At 41.2% G+C, this 21,554-nt stretch overlaps 1 protein-coding gene across 2 annotated transcripts in view; it reads right to left on the bottom strand.

The window, feature by feature from the left end:
• Positions 1–21,554, bottom strand: part of SPTBN5 (spectrin beta, non-erythrocytic 5) — a 109,247-nt gene that overhangs the window by 32,636 nt on the left and 55,057 nt on the right. For both annotated transcript variants that reach the window (XR_012650789.1, XM_075030667.1), the window contains exons 37-43: positions 11,258–11,362; positions 10,085–10,270; positions 5,728–5,883; positions 4,910–5,101; positions 4,170–4,265; positions 1,280–1,398; positions 525–639 (exon numbers count right to left, since the gene is read on the bottom strand). Coding sequence is in view for 1 of the 2 variants with exons in the window: in XM_075030667.1 (XP_074886768.1) it covers positions 525–639; positions 1,280–1,398; positions 4,170–4,265; positions 4,910–5,101; positions 5,728–5,883; positions 10,085–10,270; positions 11,258–11,362 (969 nt within the window). In the remaining variant the exon portion in view is untranslated. The remainder of the gene's footprint in view (positions 1–524; positions 640–1,279; positions 1,399–4,169; positions 4,266–4,909; positions 5,102–5,727; positions 5,884–10,084; positions 10,271–11,257; positions 11,363–21,554) is intronic.

Genomic DNA, 21,554 nt, shown 5'->3' with positions numbered 1-21,554 from the left:
CCAAAACAGGGCCACGTTAGATCAGATTTCTCTGTCTGATCTAGTTGAGATCTGAATGTTTCCAAGGACAGAGAATCCACAGTCTCTCTGGGTAACCTGTTCCAGTGTTTGATCACTCTCACTGTGATTTTTTTCACTTTACACATATTTGGAACTTCTCTGGTTGCAACTTGTACCCACTGACTCCCACCGTTTCACTATTAACCTCCAAGAAGAGTCCAGATTCATCTTCTCTGTAACTTCTTATTAGGTAAAGACAGCATCCCCTTTTACTGCAGACTCTAATCTGTAATTTCTTACAGTACATTTCAAATGTACCTTTTTAACCACGAATGCCTTAGAATTGGTAATCTGTAAAATGTTTAATGACATTTCAGCCTTCCTACAAACTTGATATACAGGCAACTATCAAAGGTCACTGCTGGATACTCAGTATCTCTCTAGCAATGGGAATGCCTGGGTTTATCATTGTTGGCAAAATAGAACATATTCCCACTTTAATTAATCAAAATCTGAGAACTCACCTTCTCAGTAATTCTCTCTGTGATGTCATCAATTTCTCTGATTAAGGCATGAGTCTCTAGGGCTCCCTCTAACTTCTTCCTGTATGCATTCAGGTTACCATGGAAACTGTTCCACCTTATATTGAAAAGAATATTTTAGAGGTGTATTTCAGAGGTGAGGATATCCACAACTGAGTTTCATGATTCTCAGATCTAAGTAAAGACAGGATTTCTGAACTACTTTATGTATTGATCCCCAACTCCCCACAATAGGGAACACATCACAGAGAGAAAGCATTAGCCTGACAGGACTATGTGTTTATATTTATTCCAAGTTTTCAGGATGGCATGGGGGTTAAAAGCTAAAAAGTACTGATCCGGTTTCCTTAAACTCTGAATAACCTTACAATCCCTATCTTCATGCTTTTGATTCTTAGCTAGTGGGCTGTGAAGTAGCAAAAGCAATATGCACTTCACCAGGACAACTATATGAACAGATGGAAGTGTCTTAGCTTCATGGATCTAGTGTGTAAAGTGCTGTGAAACAGCATATTTGCCTCCAAGGCTAGAAACATGACTTCGGCCCTGCTGTGCTAGTAATCCTTGTGGCTAACTGCTCTGAGAGTCTTGAAAGGCAAATCCAATGTCTGATGTTTTGTAGTCATGATGTTAAAGAAGAAAATATATGTCGTAATTCCTCCCATTATCCCAACCCAAGACATCTAATCTTTGCTTCTTGTTTTTGCTTTACACAGAAGCTTTAAAAGCATACTCACTTCTCATTGAGCTGCTTCCGGCGCTCATATATTGTCTTTGTTTCTTCCTTGTTCTGTCTCTCCAGTTTCATGGCCAGGGCATTGATAGCCCTGATGTGAGCATCATCCACTGTTGTCTCCTGTAAAGTGAGAAAAGGAACAAAGGTATGTGTTTGAAATGCTTGTGACTGAGTTTTCCGCTGAGACATGAAAAACAACAATAACAGCAACAAGCAAGGGTTTTAACTCACTGCCAAGCGTTTCAGACACATGGGGTTTGCTCTACTATAACTGCTAGTGTTACCAGTCCCTGATGAGAAGACAGTAAAGGCAAGAAAGAACATTAATGACTGTAGATACAACAATGATCTAGGTCTAGATGATAACCCTCAGAGCTCCATTTCTAAGCCATGCATTCCAGCAGGGGCTCATTTGTTGAAGAAACATAGGTGCCGTTGCTGGTTACATAGGTGGCTGCTGTGGAACAGCTGACGTGTAGCAGATTATTCCTCTTGTCAAACAGGTAGTGACTTGTGGCTCCTAGGCCTACTCGCTGTTTTTTCTAGATAGGCTTCTGTCCAGAAGTGCCTCTGTACTGTGGACAACAGGCTTAAAATCCTTACAGCCTTGAGAAACCCAGACAACCCAGCCATTGAGTTTTCTTCTAAAGCAACATCACTGCATTTTAAAAGGTATGCTAAGTCTTCAAGGCAACTTTCTTCCCATGCACACACCACAGAAAGGATAATATTTGTACATTGCACATATAATCTGGACTATAGTGGAATAATTGTTCTTTTGGAGCATGACAGATGGCCAAAACTGAACACTGCTCCAAGATTCAAAAACATTCTCTATTTTTCTTAGACCAGTAAATCACAAGCTTAGCAGGGAGACATTAATCACTGGTATAGTAGAAGCACAGCTGCAAGATGCCAGCACACTGTTAATAGAAGTATTGACTCCATTTGTATTTTATTTATGCTACATCCATACTGATGTGCATGCTTCCATATGTGCTTTACTATTACACACAGCCATAAAGTAAACAAGAGAAACCTGTAGACAGCCAGATATGCTTCAGAAACCCAGCAGTCTCCTCTCCTGGTAAATAATAGCAGCACAATGTGACAGAATATGAGTAGAAAATCTGGCAGCCATCAATGCAGGATGATCTCTCCCTCCCCTGATCTCAGATTTGTCTAGTGGGAAAACCTAGACTGGATGGATGCTTACACTGTGCCAGGACCAGCCTGCTTCTGTTTGTATTACCCTATGAAGTACTGTATAACTAAGCATCAGCTATGAGGGTATCATTGTCCCAGCCTTTTTCTGTAGGAGTCATGTTCAGAGTGGTACAGGAACAGTGGCTACAAGCTGATAGTATCTAAGGCCAAGAGTTTCTTATGGCACATAAAATCTACCTTAGTGTATGGAAAGACTTTCCTGTTCAGAGTCTTATACTGACTGGGACACTAGGTTGTTTCTGCCTCTTGGACATCCTTCTTTTAGCTGGTACAGCCTGTCACAGAGCCTGTGTTCCATCCCTTAGCCACCCTTAGCTCACAGTTCAGCTGGTGAGGACTGAAGGGCCAATGAAGGACTCTTCACTAATTCCCTGGTGCTGAAGCTGAGTGTTTTGGCTCTCTACCCACACCCAGTACTAATGCACTGTCACAGGAAATTCTGCTGGGCTCTCAAAGGGGAGCTCAGGGTTTCCTCCCAGGTGTCAGGCATATCTATACTGTTACTTTGCATAGAAGTGGATTGTCTCCTTCTCCTATTAGGCAACAGAAACAGAAAATGGGAGCTGCCATAACAGGACTTGGCAACAAGGTAACAGGCAAACAAAGGATAATGAATATTAGGAGGCAAAGTTAGAGTAAACCTCACTCACAAAGGTCTAATACACCTCTTTCCAGACCTTCCTCACAGCTTCCAGACTAGCAAATCAGCACAGTAATCTTTCCTGCATGACACTCAGACCTGTTAGTCCACATCTGTAGCAGTTCACGCAAACAGAGAGAACAAGAGGCTGCTGCAAATGCATCCCCTCCATGTATGACCACACAGCTCTCATGGTGGGAGCTGAAGCACATCACAAGGTGGCCCTTGTTGTGGCAGGGCCTGTTCCCCAGAATTCCCGAGGTTTGGTGCCCAGGTTAACACATCTGACTGGAGGCAAGAGAGGCAGTTGGCATGACTCAGAACCACAAAAGAGGGTCAGAGATCCCAGCACAGAAAGGTGAGCTGTACGGCTGTCTCGTCACATGGCTGCTATGCAAAGTGTAAACCACTCCTTTATTTTACTAAATGTCTGATTATTAACATTATGATTTATGAATAAACACATGTGCTCTATAAACAAAGGCCCCCAAATATATGGGCTTCATTTGGATAAAGGAATGTGAGAAACTTGACTGTTCCTCAGGAGAAGGGGAAGGGAGAAATAAAGGAGGGAAATGAAGAAAGTGGTCAATTTTTTTTTACGGGCTTGCTCATGGAAGGTTTATATCAACTTTCAGATTCAAACAAACATGGCTGAAACAACCATTTTTAATCCACTTTTGGATAGAACTCACTGTGACCTTGTGACTGCATGAACCAAACTGGAAATCTGCAGAAACTCAGGCTCACAGAGCCAGCTTTCCAGACATGTAATTCAATCCAAAATTTTAGGTTGTGTCACGAGTGCTCGACAGCTCTGTTTAGACATCATCAAGGCAGAAGGCACGATGAGGGAAAATTCTATCTTTTTAATGGCTTATAAAGTGGCAATGCTTCCTATACCCTGATCTTTCACCTCCTCAGGGTATTGGAACTGTATTTGTTACCTGGATATACTGCTGGGCTGGAAAGTTAACTGCTGCTTCCAGCCACACAAGGAATGTGCATGGAAAATACCTCTTACCCCTGATGTTGCTCCACGGAACTCATTCAGCTTCTTCATGAGCTGCAGGCAGTGTTCATAGTCATTTCCCACATCACCTACATTAATCATGACTTCCTGGTGAAATAAGCAGCAGACAGGCAAACATTCAGGCTAAGAGTACAAGAACACAGCACGTCCCAATGCTTATGCTGATGCAATAAGTTCTGTTATGCGTCTGTAGATCACTGACCTACAGCTTCTGAAGTAGTCTCTTCTGATATTTAGATAATGATGAGACTGAGTCCCAGCTCCCTCTCCAGTCTATTACTGACGATGGAAGCGACCTCTGAATGAAAACTTAGTGGATCAAGTGGCTCTTCTTTCACTCTTACAAAGAGAAACTTTCAGATTTGATACACAATGAGAGTGAGTGCCAGTTGCCAAATGCTTCAAGTCTCTTCCATTCTAGTCTGCTTTCATTTCTCTTTCTTGACAGAGACACATGAGACAACGACCAAAAATCACAATCTCTTTACGTGCGCATTTTATGTAAGAACATGTGGTAATGCTGTCCAACTGACTCTGGCACGGAAACACTCCATAAAATTTTTAGAATTTGTTGAATCATTCCTTCCATATTGTTTGTAGAACATGTCATGATTCTGCCAGGCAAAAGCCCCTAAGAAAGTATCCTGGAAGATGACACATTTATCAGAAGATCACTGCTAAACAGCAAGCCTCTAGTGTGCTGCTCAGGTTAAATACTAGAATCCATTTACCTTCTCCCTGATCCAGGCTTCCACCTGGTCCACCTTCTGGAGAAATTCCAGGAAGTCCCGGCTGTCCTCCAGCATCTTTCCACGAGCAGCAACAGCTCTCTTCAACTTCTCCCAACACTCCTGAAGCATGCGAACTCGGCGACGGATCTCTCCTGATTTTGGGTGACCTTTTGATACCAGGGCTTCTCCTTTCTTCACATTTAGGAGAAGAAATTAGAAATGAAGGTTGCACTAATTTTTAATGTGATTACCAAGTTACATGACTTTTCTAGGCCATCTCTCACTTTCCTAACTTGGACTGCACAATAAATTACAAATATAAATTCTTACTGCCCAAATGATACTGCTCAGGTGGAAAGCTTTTACATCTGGAGGGAATCAAGAACACTAGGATTTGAATATTTCCCCGCCAAGAATGACATTCATGGAGTAGAAGCACCAAGAGAGGTATTACAGATGATTGTACCCTTCAGCTATGTGATTCACCCAGTTTCAACAAGAATGTTCACAAATTGGGCATGAAATCATGTTTACCTTTTGTAGCAGTAATCACCCCAGGCAAGGAACAAGTCAGTGATATCTTCCTATTTGGGCAATAAGGAAAGATGGAAGTTCCCCAGATAGAGCAGTTAACAAATCTCTCTGTTGTAAATTAACAGCATTACATTTCCATGGCATGGCAACTGGGTTCTTGTCACACAAGTAGGATAATTGATATAGAAGTGGTGAAGAAGATACCCTTCCTTTTCATTTCATCTATCTGTCCTTTGGATAACCAGCAATGATCCGTAAAAACACTAGCAAAGTGAGGGACTTACCTTATTAACAGCTGTGATGATTTCTTCATTTGCTAGAATCTCTGCCTCAAAGACCTGATGTTTCTGCAGCAGCTTCATTTTGTCGTGCAGATTGCTAGGGTCTTGTATGGAAGGATCCTCTAGCTTCTGCATGCGCTCACTGATCCAGTCTTCTGCCTGCAGCAGTGTGAGGCATCAGAGTTAGCAGGACAACTACAGCTGTCCTGTGGCCTCCTCCCAAGACACATCATTGCTCTATGCAAGTGTCTAATGCCTGGCTAGGTAGGTTGAGCTGGGAGCTGAAAGTGGCTGTCTAGTTTCTGAACTATTCTACTTGCTAAGAAATAAAAGCAGATAGGAATGAAAGTATTTTTTAGCTGACCACAAGAATAATGAGAAATTCCTTGAATACTCCAAATTTTATCACAAGCCATAAAGAGATTATACGATCTTCTAGATTAGATACAGAGAATCCTTGAGCAGATATGTAGCCTTGACATGGTAGACATATTTAAAACAAGATTATGACAGCTGAGCCTTGGATTTAGGGCTCTGAGTTTCATCTCCTATCTCTGTCATTGACCTACCTGTAAACTGGATTAAGATTCTTAACAATCCTGTGTCTCACCTATAAAATAGCACTAACATTTCCTGATCTCAACGATGTTGTGAGACCTAAATGGAAAATGCAAAGCAAATAAAGCCTTATTGATGGGACCAAGCACTAGTCAGATTATTTGAAAGAAAATACAGCTCTATTCGCTTTTACACTTCATAAAATTCAAAATGGGCTAGTCAGGAACACCAGATTCAGACAAGCAGGTGAATCATCAGGACTATCAAAGCAAGGCTTATGTGTTTCTCTTAGGAAATTATTTTTTAAGGGATTTAAATCTATGCAGAATAAAATGGACAATAGGATAGTGAGTTTTACACAATTTTCTTTGAAGTCTGCTGAACTTTAGCCCTTAGCACTGAAGGAAATATTTTCTATCCATCAAAACATTGAGAATTGAACACCTGACAAATGTTGTAACTGATCCTGTTGTCCTCAGACCACTGAAGTAACCTAATGTTTTGACAACACAAGAACAGCAGATTGAAGCCAACTTTATCAGTTTCAAAGCATCTTGGCTGTCCTTGTGGAACTGAGCTACACAAGACTGGACAACTGGAGGATTTTCTCAGTTAATTAATGATTTGAAGTGTTGTTTCAGCTGCTGAAATTCTATAAACAATAATAAAAATAGCTTTCACTAGTAGCGTGCTCTCCAGAAACTGTTCCCCTCCAAAGCACAGTTAAAGACTCAAAAAGGAGCCTCATGTCAAGGTTGCCCAGGACAGCACACTGTCATCTGCTGTTTTCATTTCTGACACCCTCCTCACAACGTAGGGCTTCCTCCCATTACCCAGCCACACATTAACGCTTTAACGTCACTTAACTGACTTCTCATTTGAATGGGAGAGGCTCATCCATACAGTTAGGATAAGAAACAAATGAATCCCCTGAATATAGCCACTTACAGGGCAATTTCTCTCCTACTTTTTAATAATAAGCAATGGCTTAATGAAAGACCGAACCAAGCCATTTTAAAAAAAAACAAAACCACACAACCACATCTGCACTCTTAGTGGCTTGGTTTATTTTAGGCTTACTTAGGATGGCTCTAGAGAGTGAGAGATCCTTCTCCTGGCCCCATGTCCACATTCAGATGTGAAGCAAGGCTGATCTGTTGTCCCAAGACCTTTCTGTGGAAAGACTTACGGTTGTCTGGGCAGGCATTTTCACTTTATCGAAGACAACAGCGAGACTAGTGTTACGCTCAGTGTAGGCACATGGGACCAGTCTTATTTCTATGGGACTCATAAAGTATGTGGGCACTATCAATTTAGCAAACCTACATTTTCAAAATATTAGTTACTGCAACCTCAAGAGCACAAACTCTTTGTAAATTACACTGATCCTTAACAGAAATATTTAAAACATATAAAGGCATGTGCCAGTTCCAGACATATAGAGATAACAACTAATTATCTCTCTCACTCTGCTGAGATAAATAAGTAAATGTTTTTTCATTCTCTTGTATAGAGGGTGAAAGGGAAAGGAAGTTAAATGCCACTAATACAATAAGCAAGTTTCAAAGTCAGTGTTAAAACTCAGAGCCAGCTTTAAAAGTCAAAACTTTCAACTTTATGAACTTTCCTCGGCAATAACTTAAATAAATACACATACTTCTAGGTAGCAACCTGCTCATTTGCCTTCCATGTTAACACTGAAGTACAGACTTTGTGACAATAGGATAGTCTGTCTCACTTCTTTGAAACTAGAAAAGCGCCCTATTTCTACTGTAGGAGAGTGTGTCCTATTTTATGAGCTGCATGTGATCTCTTGAGTTAGTCATTGCAGGTTTTGTGCGGAAAAAACAAAGTCCTATGCTCTGAAAAGGGTACAAACTGCAGCAGCTACCCTTCTAGGCAGACCATATGATGTTGGGCTCTCCATCCTCTCATCAGTAATTACAGACTGTGTTGTCTTTGTACTAATGTGTGTAGCAATCTGTGTAATTGCTTCTAGAGAGTAATTAGGAGACTTTTAACGATGTCAGTGATCACTATTTTCTGCTGACACAAAAAATTCTGTTTGATCAATAGAAATGATTTAAGATGATTGCAGGAGGGAGAGTTTTTAGGGGATTGGGACCTGAGCTATGGGTCTTGTTCTCCTAATAAGTAAGAATAAGCAATGACCTCATTGATTTCACAGCTAAACTCAAAACTCATCTCTGCAATTTAACTTCCCTTTGGGGACTATTCTTATATATGAACTCATACACACCCAGAACATCATTAAAATCAAATTAAACATTCCATTCTACCCAAGAAAGAGGAAGAGAGATATTACTATAAGTTTGGGGTTTTTTTTCTTTTTTAATTCCTTGGTGGCATTCACATTCTACAGCAGTAGGCAATGAATTTAGATTGGTGAGGTAAATGAGCAGGTAGTTTGAGAGCAAAAACTCCCTATAGAACTCTTGGCTGAATTTATCTGGAGAAAGTGGATGAGAAAAGGGAAATGTTCCTCACTATACAGGGCCAGATCCTCTGCTATAAGTGTGTAATTCAAGAATGAAGGGGGAGCCCAGCCCAAGCACTGATTTGACAATTACAGAGAGGTGGGAAGAAATGTGGAAGTATTCCTACCTAATGGGTTGATTGTATCTCTAGGAGGGCATTGACAGTTTCTCTACCAGAGAGGATGTTGGCAGTTATGTGACCTTTCCATCAACACTACATTGCTCTTTTAAAAATATTAGCACTGTACAATGCACAGTCCACTCCATCCACTCACCTCTGCTAGTCCACAAGGTGGACTGGCCATTACTGGTGGTTTTTAAAAAAACAGCATGCAGCTTTGGCTTTTTAGTGTAGCCAAAGAAGAGGGTATTTAAATGTCTGACTATTATGGTGGTGGTAAGTTCCAAATATATTGTACTGTAAATGGAATTTTAGCAGCCATTTATTCCTTAGATTACTCTTTTTCTAAAACCAAAATAATCTGGTTGTCATCAGCAGCTGTGTTACAGGCATTCATTCTCCTTTGGTGACAATCATAATTTGACCTGTGTCAGGACATGTGTCTTTTTTCATGGGCTGGGAGGTGACAAGGACCTGCAGTTTTTCTTTAAATCATGGAGGATAATCCATGGGATGCAGCAGCAGAAGGGGTGCATACCAGACCAGCAAGAGTGTTTGCAAATGTCCCTCTGGGCCTGTGTGCTGTTGTTTATGCTAGCACACTGGATGCTAGGACATTTTTCAGTCACACACGTTGTGCTGCCCTTTGAAAGACTGACCTAGTATGTCTTTCTAACAGTAGTGCCAGGAGCAGAGCTACTCAGTTACAGGATTAAGGCCAGAACAGGAGACAGAGACAAACATATTCTGCAGAGAGCAGTCTACAGTAGCTGAAGAGCTATTCTAGGTTACAGCGCTGTTTTGAAGGCCTTCAGTGAACACCCACTAGTAAAGCTTGGCACCCTTGCCATAATGCTTTCCACTTTATATTCACCCTGATTTGAAATATCTTTTTTTTCCCACCAAAGGAAAAATAAGGTGGTAGCTGGCAGTTTTCCTTTTATTAGTTTTTATTTCAGCAGAGCTCCTGATGTGTAAAGCAGCTGTAATGGGCACAATGCCACAATGATGGCATAGTGACAATGATGGCATTGGAGCATCCCTTTGCATGAGTGTGGCAGGAGTTGCCATACCAGAGTAGATTATCATTCCACCTAATGTCTGGCAGAGGCAAGCACTTCATCCAACAGAGGTAGGCAGCTCCTCTGCCTTCCACCCCTGTCCCAGTCTAAAACCCTCTTACCTCTTCCAAGTTCTGGTAGAAAAGTGCCAGAAGAAGGGTGGTCTGCAGCTTCTCTCTTCTACTCTGGGATAGATCCTTGATCTGCTGCTTCCTCTCACGAATGGCATTCAGTTTTTGCTGGATTTTTAGCCCTTCCAGTCCACCAACCTTTTCTAGCCTGCTTGCCTGTTCTTCAAGAGACGTCATCTGAGGAGGCAACAAATCTGAAATCACTTCTATGCTTCCAAGTGGTATGAAATAAACAAAACCCAGGCTCCTTTCCATACCTAAAAGATTCTCTTTTTTTCTGGAATGAACCAAGAATAGCAGGGACAAGTTAACCAGCATTCCCCTAACCCTCACCCTATACTGTGTTACATCTATGACATCCTTGTCATTGGTCTCTGTAGTGCACCCTGGTTACTTAAATGAATTAAAGCTGTAGCTCCAGGAGTCCCTATACTACTGATCATCCAGTGCAAGGAATCATGGAGCAAACCTGACACCCATGAGTGCTCAGGTTTTATTGCTTTGTGGAAATCAGGTGTTGGAAGGTAGCTCTCAACATGAGCAGTCAGTCTGGCAGGGAGCTGGCATGGGTTCTGGGAGCTCATTCCTTCTGGGGAACCCAGGCACAGCCCCAGGTTTGAATTTAGCCCTAGTCTGGATGAATTACAGCAGTGGCCACCAGCCAGGCAGATTCCTTTACATGCAGGTGAGCAATTCAGCATCTATTCCAAAGGTACAAAGAGGCTAGCCAATTTGGTACAGACATTGTATACCAAATGTATATTTAAATAATTAGACAAGTCATCCCCTCTGACTTACTGTATTTTACTTGCTTTAAAAGACACAGATTCTTTTTCTGAAAAAAGCAGAAACTTCTGATATCCATAACACACAATATGGCTTGCTTTAAATATTTCTTCTGCTAAATCCCACTATTCAACCTACTAAGCAGTTTTCCTGTCTACTGCAAGACAATACAGGCAGGACTTGGGCATGGAGTGTTTAACACTTGTTCCCCGCTGCTCTGCCTTTTATTTCACTAAGCTTCCCCATTTTCTCTTTGGTTCAAGCATATCAGGCACATCACAGCTGTCAACAATTTAATGTGTTGCCATATTAAAATAAATAAATAAATAATCATTCTAGCTCAGGGATTGGTAGAACATTTGTTGTTGATTTTTGTACCTTCTCATCCTGTGATGCCAGAAGCTTCTCAAAAGCCTCATGTTTCCTTATCAGTTGCTCTATTTCATCTACAGAGCTTCCAAGGTCACTGCTTTTCAAATAAATCTATAAAAAAAAAGTTTAATAGTTCAATGGATCAATTATCACATAAACCCCATTCATAAATGTGAGAAGAGGTATTAACTCTGCAGTTGAGAGTACACTTGAGAGGAAAAAAAAGGAACAGGGGGCAACTGAAACTGGAAATTAAATAGCAGAGCTTCATGGTCTTGAGCAAGAAAAGCATTAACAGGCCTGGCTAAGGAAAGTGACCTATCACTGCTTATTGCAATCACTAAGTCACAAGGCTGGCAGTGAATTGCAGAGGTCTAACCCGTCCTTGTAATCCAAAACAAGATCAACACTGTCATGTCTGACAGATGTCTATATGATTCCTTCTTAGAAGACTTCCAATAACAGAGACTTAGCAGCCTCCCTGGGCAATTTATTTCAGTGGTCCGTTACCTTTGCCATTAGCAAGATTCTCCAAATATCTAGCCTGAAAATGCATTGCTAACACTTCATCTCATTACATACTGCCCTCTTCATCACTCTAAAGAGATAATTCACTTCATATTTGCTCAGCCTTGGATGTGTTTGTAGGCTTTTTGCACAGTGGGATTTCTGTCTTCTCTAGGCTAAAACCTGATCTGATCAATCATTCCACAAAGGCTGTGTCTTCTTGACCCTGATTATTCTTATTGCTCTCCTCTGGGTTTTCTCCATTTCCAATTATTTTTGAAATGGGGTTCCTAATACTTGATGCAATAAGTGGCAATAAGGCTGCCAGAGTGAAGGTAGTGAAGACAGCAGGGAGCTTACATGTGCCTTTCAAGCTGTAATCTTCTGTATGTATCTGTGTACAGTGCTTATCTTTTACACACTACCATGAACTCAAGTTCACCTTGCAATCTACTATAAGCTTCCAGAAACTTTTCAGAAGAACTGCGGTCAGACCACCTTGTCCCCATCCTGTATTTATGCAGCTGATTATTGCCAAAAAATGTCATAGCTTGCATCTGTACCAAATGTATTACATCTGTTATTTTTTCAGGCCATGTTTCCAACTTGCCTGCATTAATTTTATTTACTGTCTGTCCTGTCAATCTCTGATGCAGAAAGACCTTAGTCTAAAATAACAAATGCAGTTTGAAGGAAACTGACTTCTGCACTATTCACTTTCAACACTGCGAGGACCTTTTCTAACTAATCAACATACATCTCTAAGGCACCACACTATTTCTTGACTCTTTTCTGGTGTTAAGAAAACAGACTGCCCAATTACTTCTCTCATGCATTCTGTTACATTCAGTTTTGTCAAATGCAAAAGAATAAACAATGTAGCTATCTTATTATCACAAAAAAATTCTGCAGGCCAGTAGGAATTTTTTTTTTTCCAGTGGATTTAGTTGCCCACAGTTTCTTCCCTTATTCAATGACAAGACAACAGCAGGACAAAAACCCCAGTCAGAGGCTCTGATGGGATGTGAGCAAAAATTACCTGTGGACAAGGTTCACAGTGGGGTGAATATGACTGGACAGACTTTTGGAGTTCAGGCTGCTACAAGGGGCTGCATTTATTGGCTGGGACATAGCACTGTGTAATCCATTTTTATGAGCTCATGGAATCATAATTATTTGGATAAGGATGAGAAATTCCAGGCAGTAACTCTACCTGGGTAAAGTGCAATTAGCAGAGATGGAAGAAGAATTTGACATCAGTGATATAACGTGAAAGAATTAAGAGGCAGGGAAGAAACAGAACAGAATTAGTGAAACAACACAACTGCTATTAGTTTCAGATGAGGGCCAGTAAAGAACACGGTAAATCTGTGCCTTAAAACCCTAGACATGCACAGGAAGAATAACATCTAGAGAGGTCTCTCTTGCTTTGCAAAACATTACAGTTCTGTAGCGGTTTACAGGGTGTTTTTTATAGGGGAGAAAAGATACTCTTTGGCAGCTACTTTAGAAAACCAGCAGTGATGTTCATTGTCTGCACAGAAATATTGGATGACTGTTTAACCCCACAGGGCATCTTCTGAAGGAGAGGTTTCCCAGGCATGTGTTATATGCAGAGGAATCCACACCACCTTCTCAGGGTCTGACTGCACCAACAGGCTCTGGCAGCCCTGCCCGGCCCCTGGACGGCCCCTCTGCTCCCACCTGGGGGTCCCTTCGAGGCTCAGCCCTGGCCCCAGCCTTGGCTGACCTGCACCGAGGGGAGGTTTGAGCCCTGCCCTGGTCCTCCTGGGCAGCCCCCAGATTTCAGTCATTACCTCGCTTTGTCACCTTGATCTCCAGCCTGCCGACGGACCTTGCTGCTGCTGCCGCCACTCAGCCCTCTTTGGCAGCTGTGGCTAAGAGGACTGACAGCCAGACTTGGCCTGACTTTCTGGTTCATTTTGGGGGAGTTAATGAAGGGAATATTTTGCACATACAGAAAAATGCACAGAAGAATATCATGCCTAGGCCAGATGTTCAGACTGCTCTCTACTAATCCATGCCAAGTATCAGAAGAAAGATGAATAAACCCCAACACAGTCATCACTGTCAAGAAGAGGGGAAGGCCACTGTACAACAGGCCTAAGTTTTTAATAAGTCTGGCCCATAAATCACCAGGATGCCTAAAGAAATACTTTAACATTAATGCCTCTGTATGTTAAATACAACCCCCATCAGAAGGCAGATATTTTGTCATTCAAACTTTAATCCTTTGATCTATCCTACTCATCAAGTGTATGAAATATGACAGATATTTTTTTTTAGAGTGTTTTTGGATTTGGTCAGCTCTTGTGGAGGAAGATCTCCACACATGTGGGCTCCATGTCTGTCTACTGTAATGCTTTGTTAAAGCACTTATAATTACCATCCATATTTACACTGCTGTTACTTACACTAAAATAAAAAGTTATTGGCTGAATCTAACTCTCTCCTGTTTGGGGTACACATACAATCACATGCTGCATCTCTGTTTTGGTGTTTTAAATGCTGTTTTTAAAAGCACTGTAGCTTCTCTGTCATATTTTGTGGATTATCTACCAGTTTTGGTCAAAAAAGATTTACCTGAGGAAACAGAAAATTCCCATAATTTTCCACATATCACTCCAGGACCTTTATTTAGTAACCATTAGCAGTGAAACTGCAAACTCTGTGATACTTGAAGAAATGGTTAGACATTAGTTTTCCTGCCCATATATCTGTGGTGGAAGAAAAAAGCAAGGAACATGTACTGGTAAAGATGGTTACTTTCTTTGGAAAAAGAACAGAGACATCTGAGAGCAGGGGTGTAGGATGGTGAGTCATTAGCAGCTGCCACTGGAGTGCTCAGTGCCTTGCTCCCACTGAAAATCACTACACACAAATAACACTAAGCATTCAAAGCCCCATTCCTTCAGCTGTTACAGCAGTGGGAAAAAGTCCTCCTGATTTCTGAAAGCTTTGGACCAGGTCCTCCAAGTAGAAGCCCATGCAAATGCTCTTGGGAAGCCAGGTTTTAATACTGAGAAAGAAAACTGGTGCACAAAAGAAAATTGGTGCAAAAGAAAACTAGCTGCGTACATTACAGGAGGGGCAATAGCAATACACTCAGAAGAAAGCAGCCCTAGTAGCACTAACAGTGCTACTTGGAAAGCTGATGAGGTAAAAACTTTCCATTCGTCTTTTAAACAGAAATCTTATGACAGCAATTGCTAGAATCAGAACCGCAACATTTTTTTCATTTAAGCATTTGTTATACCAATCTGAAAGCAGAATGGAAACTGGCTCCCACACCACAATGCTGGCCTGTGGCCAATCGCATCACTTTTTGGCATATTTTTAGACAGGTCCCCAAACTCCTGCTTTGAATGAGATGTGTTCATTTCAAATACAAAACACTGAATAGCTCTCCTCAGGTAACCTACCAGGGTCTCTCACAGAACACAGCAGGTATAAACTTTCTTTCAAGTCTGTTTCTGTTATGAATCATGGCCCATCATCAGGAATTTAATGCTCAGCCACAAAAAGCACCAAAGACTTGACCACTAGCTATATAATGGACTTGTTTTTAAGTGAAGACTTGCAAAGACACTTAAAACCACAAAATGGACTTGGCCCTTTTTGAGATTTGAAATGGAGCATATTACAAATAGCCAAGTTATTAACAATGCAAAGCACAGAAATGGAGGTTTTAACCCTGCTTAACCAGAGTTTTTCGCTATTTCTGAGCTCATTGCATAGATTTAGCCACACTGTCATAAGACCTCTTACATACAAGTTAATGCAGAACTAAATGCAAAGTCCAATTTAAAAAAAAAAAAATATTCATTTTAAATAAAATAGTACTATACACACACTTATGTGACAGCACAGGCCAGCTCTAGCTTTTGGAGAAATATTGAATGAAACAGTTTAGTCACTAGGATAACTATGCTTTCTGGATGCCATAACTTCACTTTCATACACACTGGAAACTGACACAGCCCCAAAAGAAATTTGTCTTCCAAGAAGTGTCATTCTTATTTCTCTAGAATAAAAACTCTTTTAAGTATTTGTGCGGATCCGCTCCCTTCTCCTGCTTCTGCTTTTCACAGTATAACAAGCTTCACAGATTTTGCCCCTCACTGCCTGCCCTGGGCTTGCTGCTGAGATTGCTGGAACTCCACTGATAATCTTTCAGCTGAAAGCATGTACTAAAAGCCAGAATTACTCCCAATTTTAAACGCCTTCACTTAAAGCATGTAATCAAGTCCAAACTCTCTGCCCATATAGATAACAACAAGGTTTGATTTGACTTACTTCTGATAAAATTAAACACAAAAAAGAATTAATGAAAAAAATATTTAAATTTGTTTTAGCAAAGTAAATTAATGTGCTTAATACCATGATTATATATGTTTCACAAATATGTTGTACCATGCTTCACTTCAGTAGAAGTCATAACAAGGTATCATACTATAACCGTAAGTGGAATAAAACACACTGAAGATGATTATAAAAAAAAAACCAACAAAAAATATACACCTTTTCTATCATAGTGACATCACTGTATTATTGGCTTCTGACCTCGCAATCTAGATGCAAAATTCTGATGTTAAATGTATTTAAAATTTCCTTCCCCCCTCCCACTGCATGCTGTCTCATCAGCATAAGAACATAATTACCTAACATTGGAAACGTATATGGGAAAAACACAGAGAGAAGTCAGTGTTTGTTTTCCCGTAACTGCTACAATCCCTTCCTCCCACCTATCCCTCCTCCTTCAAAATTCACAAGCTCAACCCCTATCCTGTAAGTAGTAGGTGTTAGACCAGAATCCTATGCCCATACAACATCATCATTAAAATATTTACTTATGAAACGTTCGTCTGAAGGCAGACTAAATTCCTCTTAAAATCCCCAGAGTTTCACTGCTAGAAACTTTGCTGGGATATCCAAATTTGAATGCTATGGAGACTAAATTCCCTTCATTTCCCTCAGGAAAGGGTGGTACCTCTCTTTTTCTAAGGGTGGGGAAAGGAGTGATTTCTTCCTACACACTTAAATATTTTGTGTTTTGAAAACAAGTATTACTTTTAAAAGTTACAAAACCAGGAATTAACTATTTAGAAATATAGCATAATCTGACAAGAAAATGAAAACAGTGAAACAGAAAAAACTAAGAAAAGTACACTAAGGATTTGTCCCAGACCAACTAGCAGAGAAGAAAACCAGTTCTTGGCTCTGAAATATTGAACCTTCAAAGTGCTGAGCACTATGATGCAATTATGCAAAATCTGTAAGAAACATGCAGACCATTGAGCATGTCATGTTGACAATAGTACTCTAATGGTTAAAACGAAACACTTGTTAAGTGCTTAATCAGATCAGAGTGCTCAGCTTCATTTAGGATGGATCAAGCTGTAGCTGCGGCCTCGGTGACAGCAGAACACAAGTAGCTTTCTGATTGTCCCATAAGTCATCTCTAGGGAGTGGGAACATAGCATGAAGCATACAAAAAGAAATCCATATAGCTTGATTAACACAACTTAAAACTTCTGTTCGCAAATGTTCCTAGAATGGAATGGAAATCTTCACCACTCTCCTCCCAGATCCAAAGGATGCAATGTTGACAGCGATAGATGGACACCATGCACCCTCTGTGTCTCTGTGAGTTGAAGATGTGGTGTGAGCTGGTATGTTTGTCAAAAGGTTGTCAGGGCATACACTTTTTAGAGTGCATGTTTCCTGGGGAGGTCTCAAACCAGGTCTTGCCCAATGGCTAGAAAGCAATCCTGAGCAGCAAACTGGATTCACTGACAGAGAGAGGCCAGCCCCAATCTCCACAGGGTGAAAGGGTGGACCAGCTATATCTGAATCATGTGTTTTGATAAAGATTGTTGGACTTGGGCTTCTTCTAAATTCTCTTACCACCTGGATAGGCATAGCAGTCCAAGGGGTGGCAAGTATCAAGGTGATTTTGGAAACCTTGTGGTGAGCAGGTGTTAGACCATCACATGGAGTCTTCCTAAACTCTGGCCTAGATGAAGGGTGGTTCTGAAAGACAATCAGCTCTGGATTTAAATCCTTGCTCGTGACCTCATTCCCTCTAGCTGAATTTCCTCTTCCAGTCAGCACAGCTGGTGACAGCCATATATCTCTGGAGACAGTCTGCTGGGGAAGGCCAGGATACTTAGAGGAAGTCACATGAAATCTTGTGATTTCAAGGCCTGGAGACCCACCTGCAGGGAAGCCTTGTTTTGGTTTCTGGGATCCTGTTGGAAGACCAGCCAGAGTTTCAGGCACCTTCTCTAGCTGCGGCATAAGCAGACTTGAATGAGCATGACTGCTTCCATGGGAATCTGCTCGGAGAGGCTTTATCGTCAAGCTGCAAGTTGAAATGTAAAGCTTCATTGAAGCATGGAGATCTGGCATTTGGACATTGCACTGGCTACAGCCTTGTTGGGGTGGTGGAGAATCACAAGGTTCCAGGGATGCATGCAGATTTTTGCTGCAGACTGTAGAAACAGCTGGAATAGCAGACAGGTCAACATCTAGGCGTGACGTCCAGCTTGGTGGAGCTTTGCAGGAAAGGACATCAGAAGGCAAAGATACAGCCAGCTTCAAGGGATTGTTTTTTTCAGAAGAAATACGATGAACACTTTTTTCTCTTTCTGGATTTTGCCTGTAAGATGCAGATGTTGACCAAGTGCCAGAACCCCCATATCCATGGCCCCGAGGGTCCCTGGGAGGACTGGAACACTTGGATGTCTCATCAGCATTGACACAGTGACTAGTGCTCCCAAAACCTTTCCTCTGGTCTGTGTGTGCCAGGACGACATCTAGCCTTGAACAGTAAGCTCCAGAAGACACACTGCTTGGTGGTGAGCTGGCAATTCCTGGAGGAAGCTCTGCAACTGATTGGCCAGTGGGAGGATGCCATGCTGATGCTGGCATCTTTTGAAAAGGCCTGTCCCGCACAGCAGATTCAAAAGGAGGAGGTGGGGTCATTCTGCTGGAAGACAGCATCACTTCCACAGTGGAGACATAGGTTTCAGATGAAAGTTTGCAGCGATGGTCCCCGCATGACATTCTGAAGCTTAGTCCTAAACGATGCAAAAACCAAAGCCACAGAAGCTTGTCTTTCCCCTGTTTTTAAAACCAACTCCTAATCCTTTTTCCTTTGGCACTGGAAATTTCCATTCTTCCTCTGAAGCAAAGGAATGAGAGATGAATAGACATTCTCCAGGAAAAAATTCATAAACTAAAAAAATCCACATTCAAAATAAAAATGCACAGCTCTTCTAATACTGCTACCACCGCCTGTCACGTCTGCAAAGTGATATGAGTGTGGGATGGGCAGGAAGATAAATTACGGAGCATGAGGCTCTGCTCCCTGAGCGTTCTGACAGTGAGACTGCAGACAGAGTAGGAGGGAGCCAAAAACGCCTGCCAGAGACAGCCTGCAAATTCGTTGTTACTTCATCTGTGAAAAAAAGGAAAGCAGCTAACCTGAGCAATGCATCTGCTGCTGTGAAAAGGTTAGAACGGCGCAGAGTGTACTGGACACTGCTTCTGCTCAAAGCAAAAAGGATTTTTTTTCTTCTTTCTCTGTTTCAGCTGTTGCTTGTCTGTACTCCCAATGGTAAGATCTCAGTTCACAGGTCTCGGAAGACTTTCCTAACAACAGTTCCATGCAGTGGCACAACTGAATTCATAATAAAAAAAAGTTAAAAAGATAGATGTTTGCCTAATTTTCTCCACATGTGCTCTATTTTCTTTAGCATAGAACAATCCTAGACTAAATTCTGCAGAAATCCTTCGAAGGTTTAAGTAACTTGGATGTAATATAAGATGCTGGCATAAAGTCAAACCCGTCACACTGGCACAGACAGCAAATGAGAGCGCAGTTCTCAGTAGTAGTTCTTAGTTTAAAACACTGTGTTGCCTTCTTCCTTCCCCTGCTCCTTGCTGCTAGGGGAGAGACTTGGTCTAAGGCATATGAAGTACTGGGAAAATAGGATTAAAAAATTATGGGGTGGCAGAAGCAGCTTTCTTACACACATATTTTGCAGATGTGCAAAGTGAAATGCACATGACTGAGTTTTGCTTCAAACGCAAAAGTCAGGAGAAACACAAAGGGTGGAGAGATTGCTTATATTTGTTTGCCTGATAGGAATCCTTTTTGAATGTGTGTTTGCTTTTGTCCTATCTGAAAGCAGCAAATTACAAAATCCCCATTGGGAAAGTGGTTTGAGAGTCTTCAATTGATGCCTTGGCTGAATACTTTTTGAAAATGTGTTTGAAAGGACTGCTTTCCTACTGTCCTGCCTGTCTCCCCAGGGAGCGGAGTCTGCGTCTCTATGCAGCCACATTTTAACTCCATATAGTAGTAACAGAGCTCCATACAAAAGGAATAGATTCATCTTCCAATTTTTCGTCAAATGCAGAGAAGTAAAATACAAATAGTGACTAAGAAATCTCAGTTAACTGTCCAATAGTATATACTGATTCATAAGGCAGATGGTGGCAGCTGCAAAAGACAGCTTTGCAGTTCTTGCTATTTATCCCTCATTTGTATGGGAGTCCTGCAGCACAGGAATAACCAGTTTGAAGAATGATCCCACTTAGAGATGAGAGAACAAAAGCAATGGGGTGTATTCTGGGAATACAGGAATTCCAGCTGTAGAGGAATCAAAACAATGTTGCCATGTCTATTCAGGGCCAGGCTGATGCACCGTATATTACGGAAGGGCTAGAATTCAGTAAAAAGTAAATTCCTTCCTGTTCTTCCGTGAATGGCAGCAAATGAACCTCTTCTTGAAATGGTTTGTTTTCTTTAGTAATTTCATCCCATAAATTCTTCAAAGATAGAGCTTATTTCATATGTAAACACGTAAAGTCTCTGTCTTCTCAGCAGCATAATAGCCTGAACCTGCATCACTCTTTATTTATACTTACTATGGACTGACATTACTCACAACTTTGAGGTGATAGCTGACATAGCCAGGTCTCAAATCAGTAAAACTGACTTAAAGACAGCAAAATATGATTTAAAATGAGCAGGTAGCAGTGGAATTTATGAAGTACAGCTGAGATGTGCTTTCACCAATACCCTTTAGCTCTAAGGCAAGCTGATGCTCGTGGGTAGTTGCCTTTTCTCCGTGGTACTTTTGCTCAGTGTCACCTTAAAACCAAGATGACAACAATGGACAACACAGGAATGAGTCATTATGATGGAGGAAAGCTAGTAATTCCTGAAAGCAAAGCTGTTCACAGTATTGTCCTGATTAGTACATCCAGAGTAGTGAGAATTCTCACAGCTCCTGAATGCTCACAGCTCATTGAGGGTCTGTTTGTTTGCATCCTTGGATATGAACAAATTCAGCATCTCTTCTTCTCACCTAACAGCACTTAAACATTTCCTGGATTAAATCTGAGCACTAATCCGTAACAGTCTCTTCTAGGCATTGTGGTAACTTGGTGATGGTAGGGACTGTGTCAGTGAAGGAGGAGACATATGGCTGACTGTGATATCCAGATTACAAATTTAGAAATCCATGGCGTTCTGTAATTTCCCTGGTATATTGCAGGTAGATACTTGGTCACTGACTGTAATATCAAAGGTATTTGTCTACACGATCACACCACTGTGACCTACTTTTCTATTTTATAACAGTAACTCTGTGAGCATGCAGCTGTAATTCTTACATGCACAGACCTCTCACAGAAGGAACAGTTCTTCAATCAGTAATCTTCTGAGGATTAAATATAAGCAAAAATGAGAAACAAAAAGTTT

This window comes from Buteo buteo, chromosome 6, assembly GCF_964188355.1.
Source record: "Buteo buteo chromosome 6, bButBut1.hap1.1, whole genome shotgun sequence".
NCBI classification, from domain to species: Eukaryota; Metazoa; Chordata; class Aves; order Accipitriformes; family Accipitridae; genus Buteo; species Buteo buteo.
Note: the sequence above shows the minus strand (reverse complement) of the source record. Positions and strands in the feature narration are given on the sequence as shown.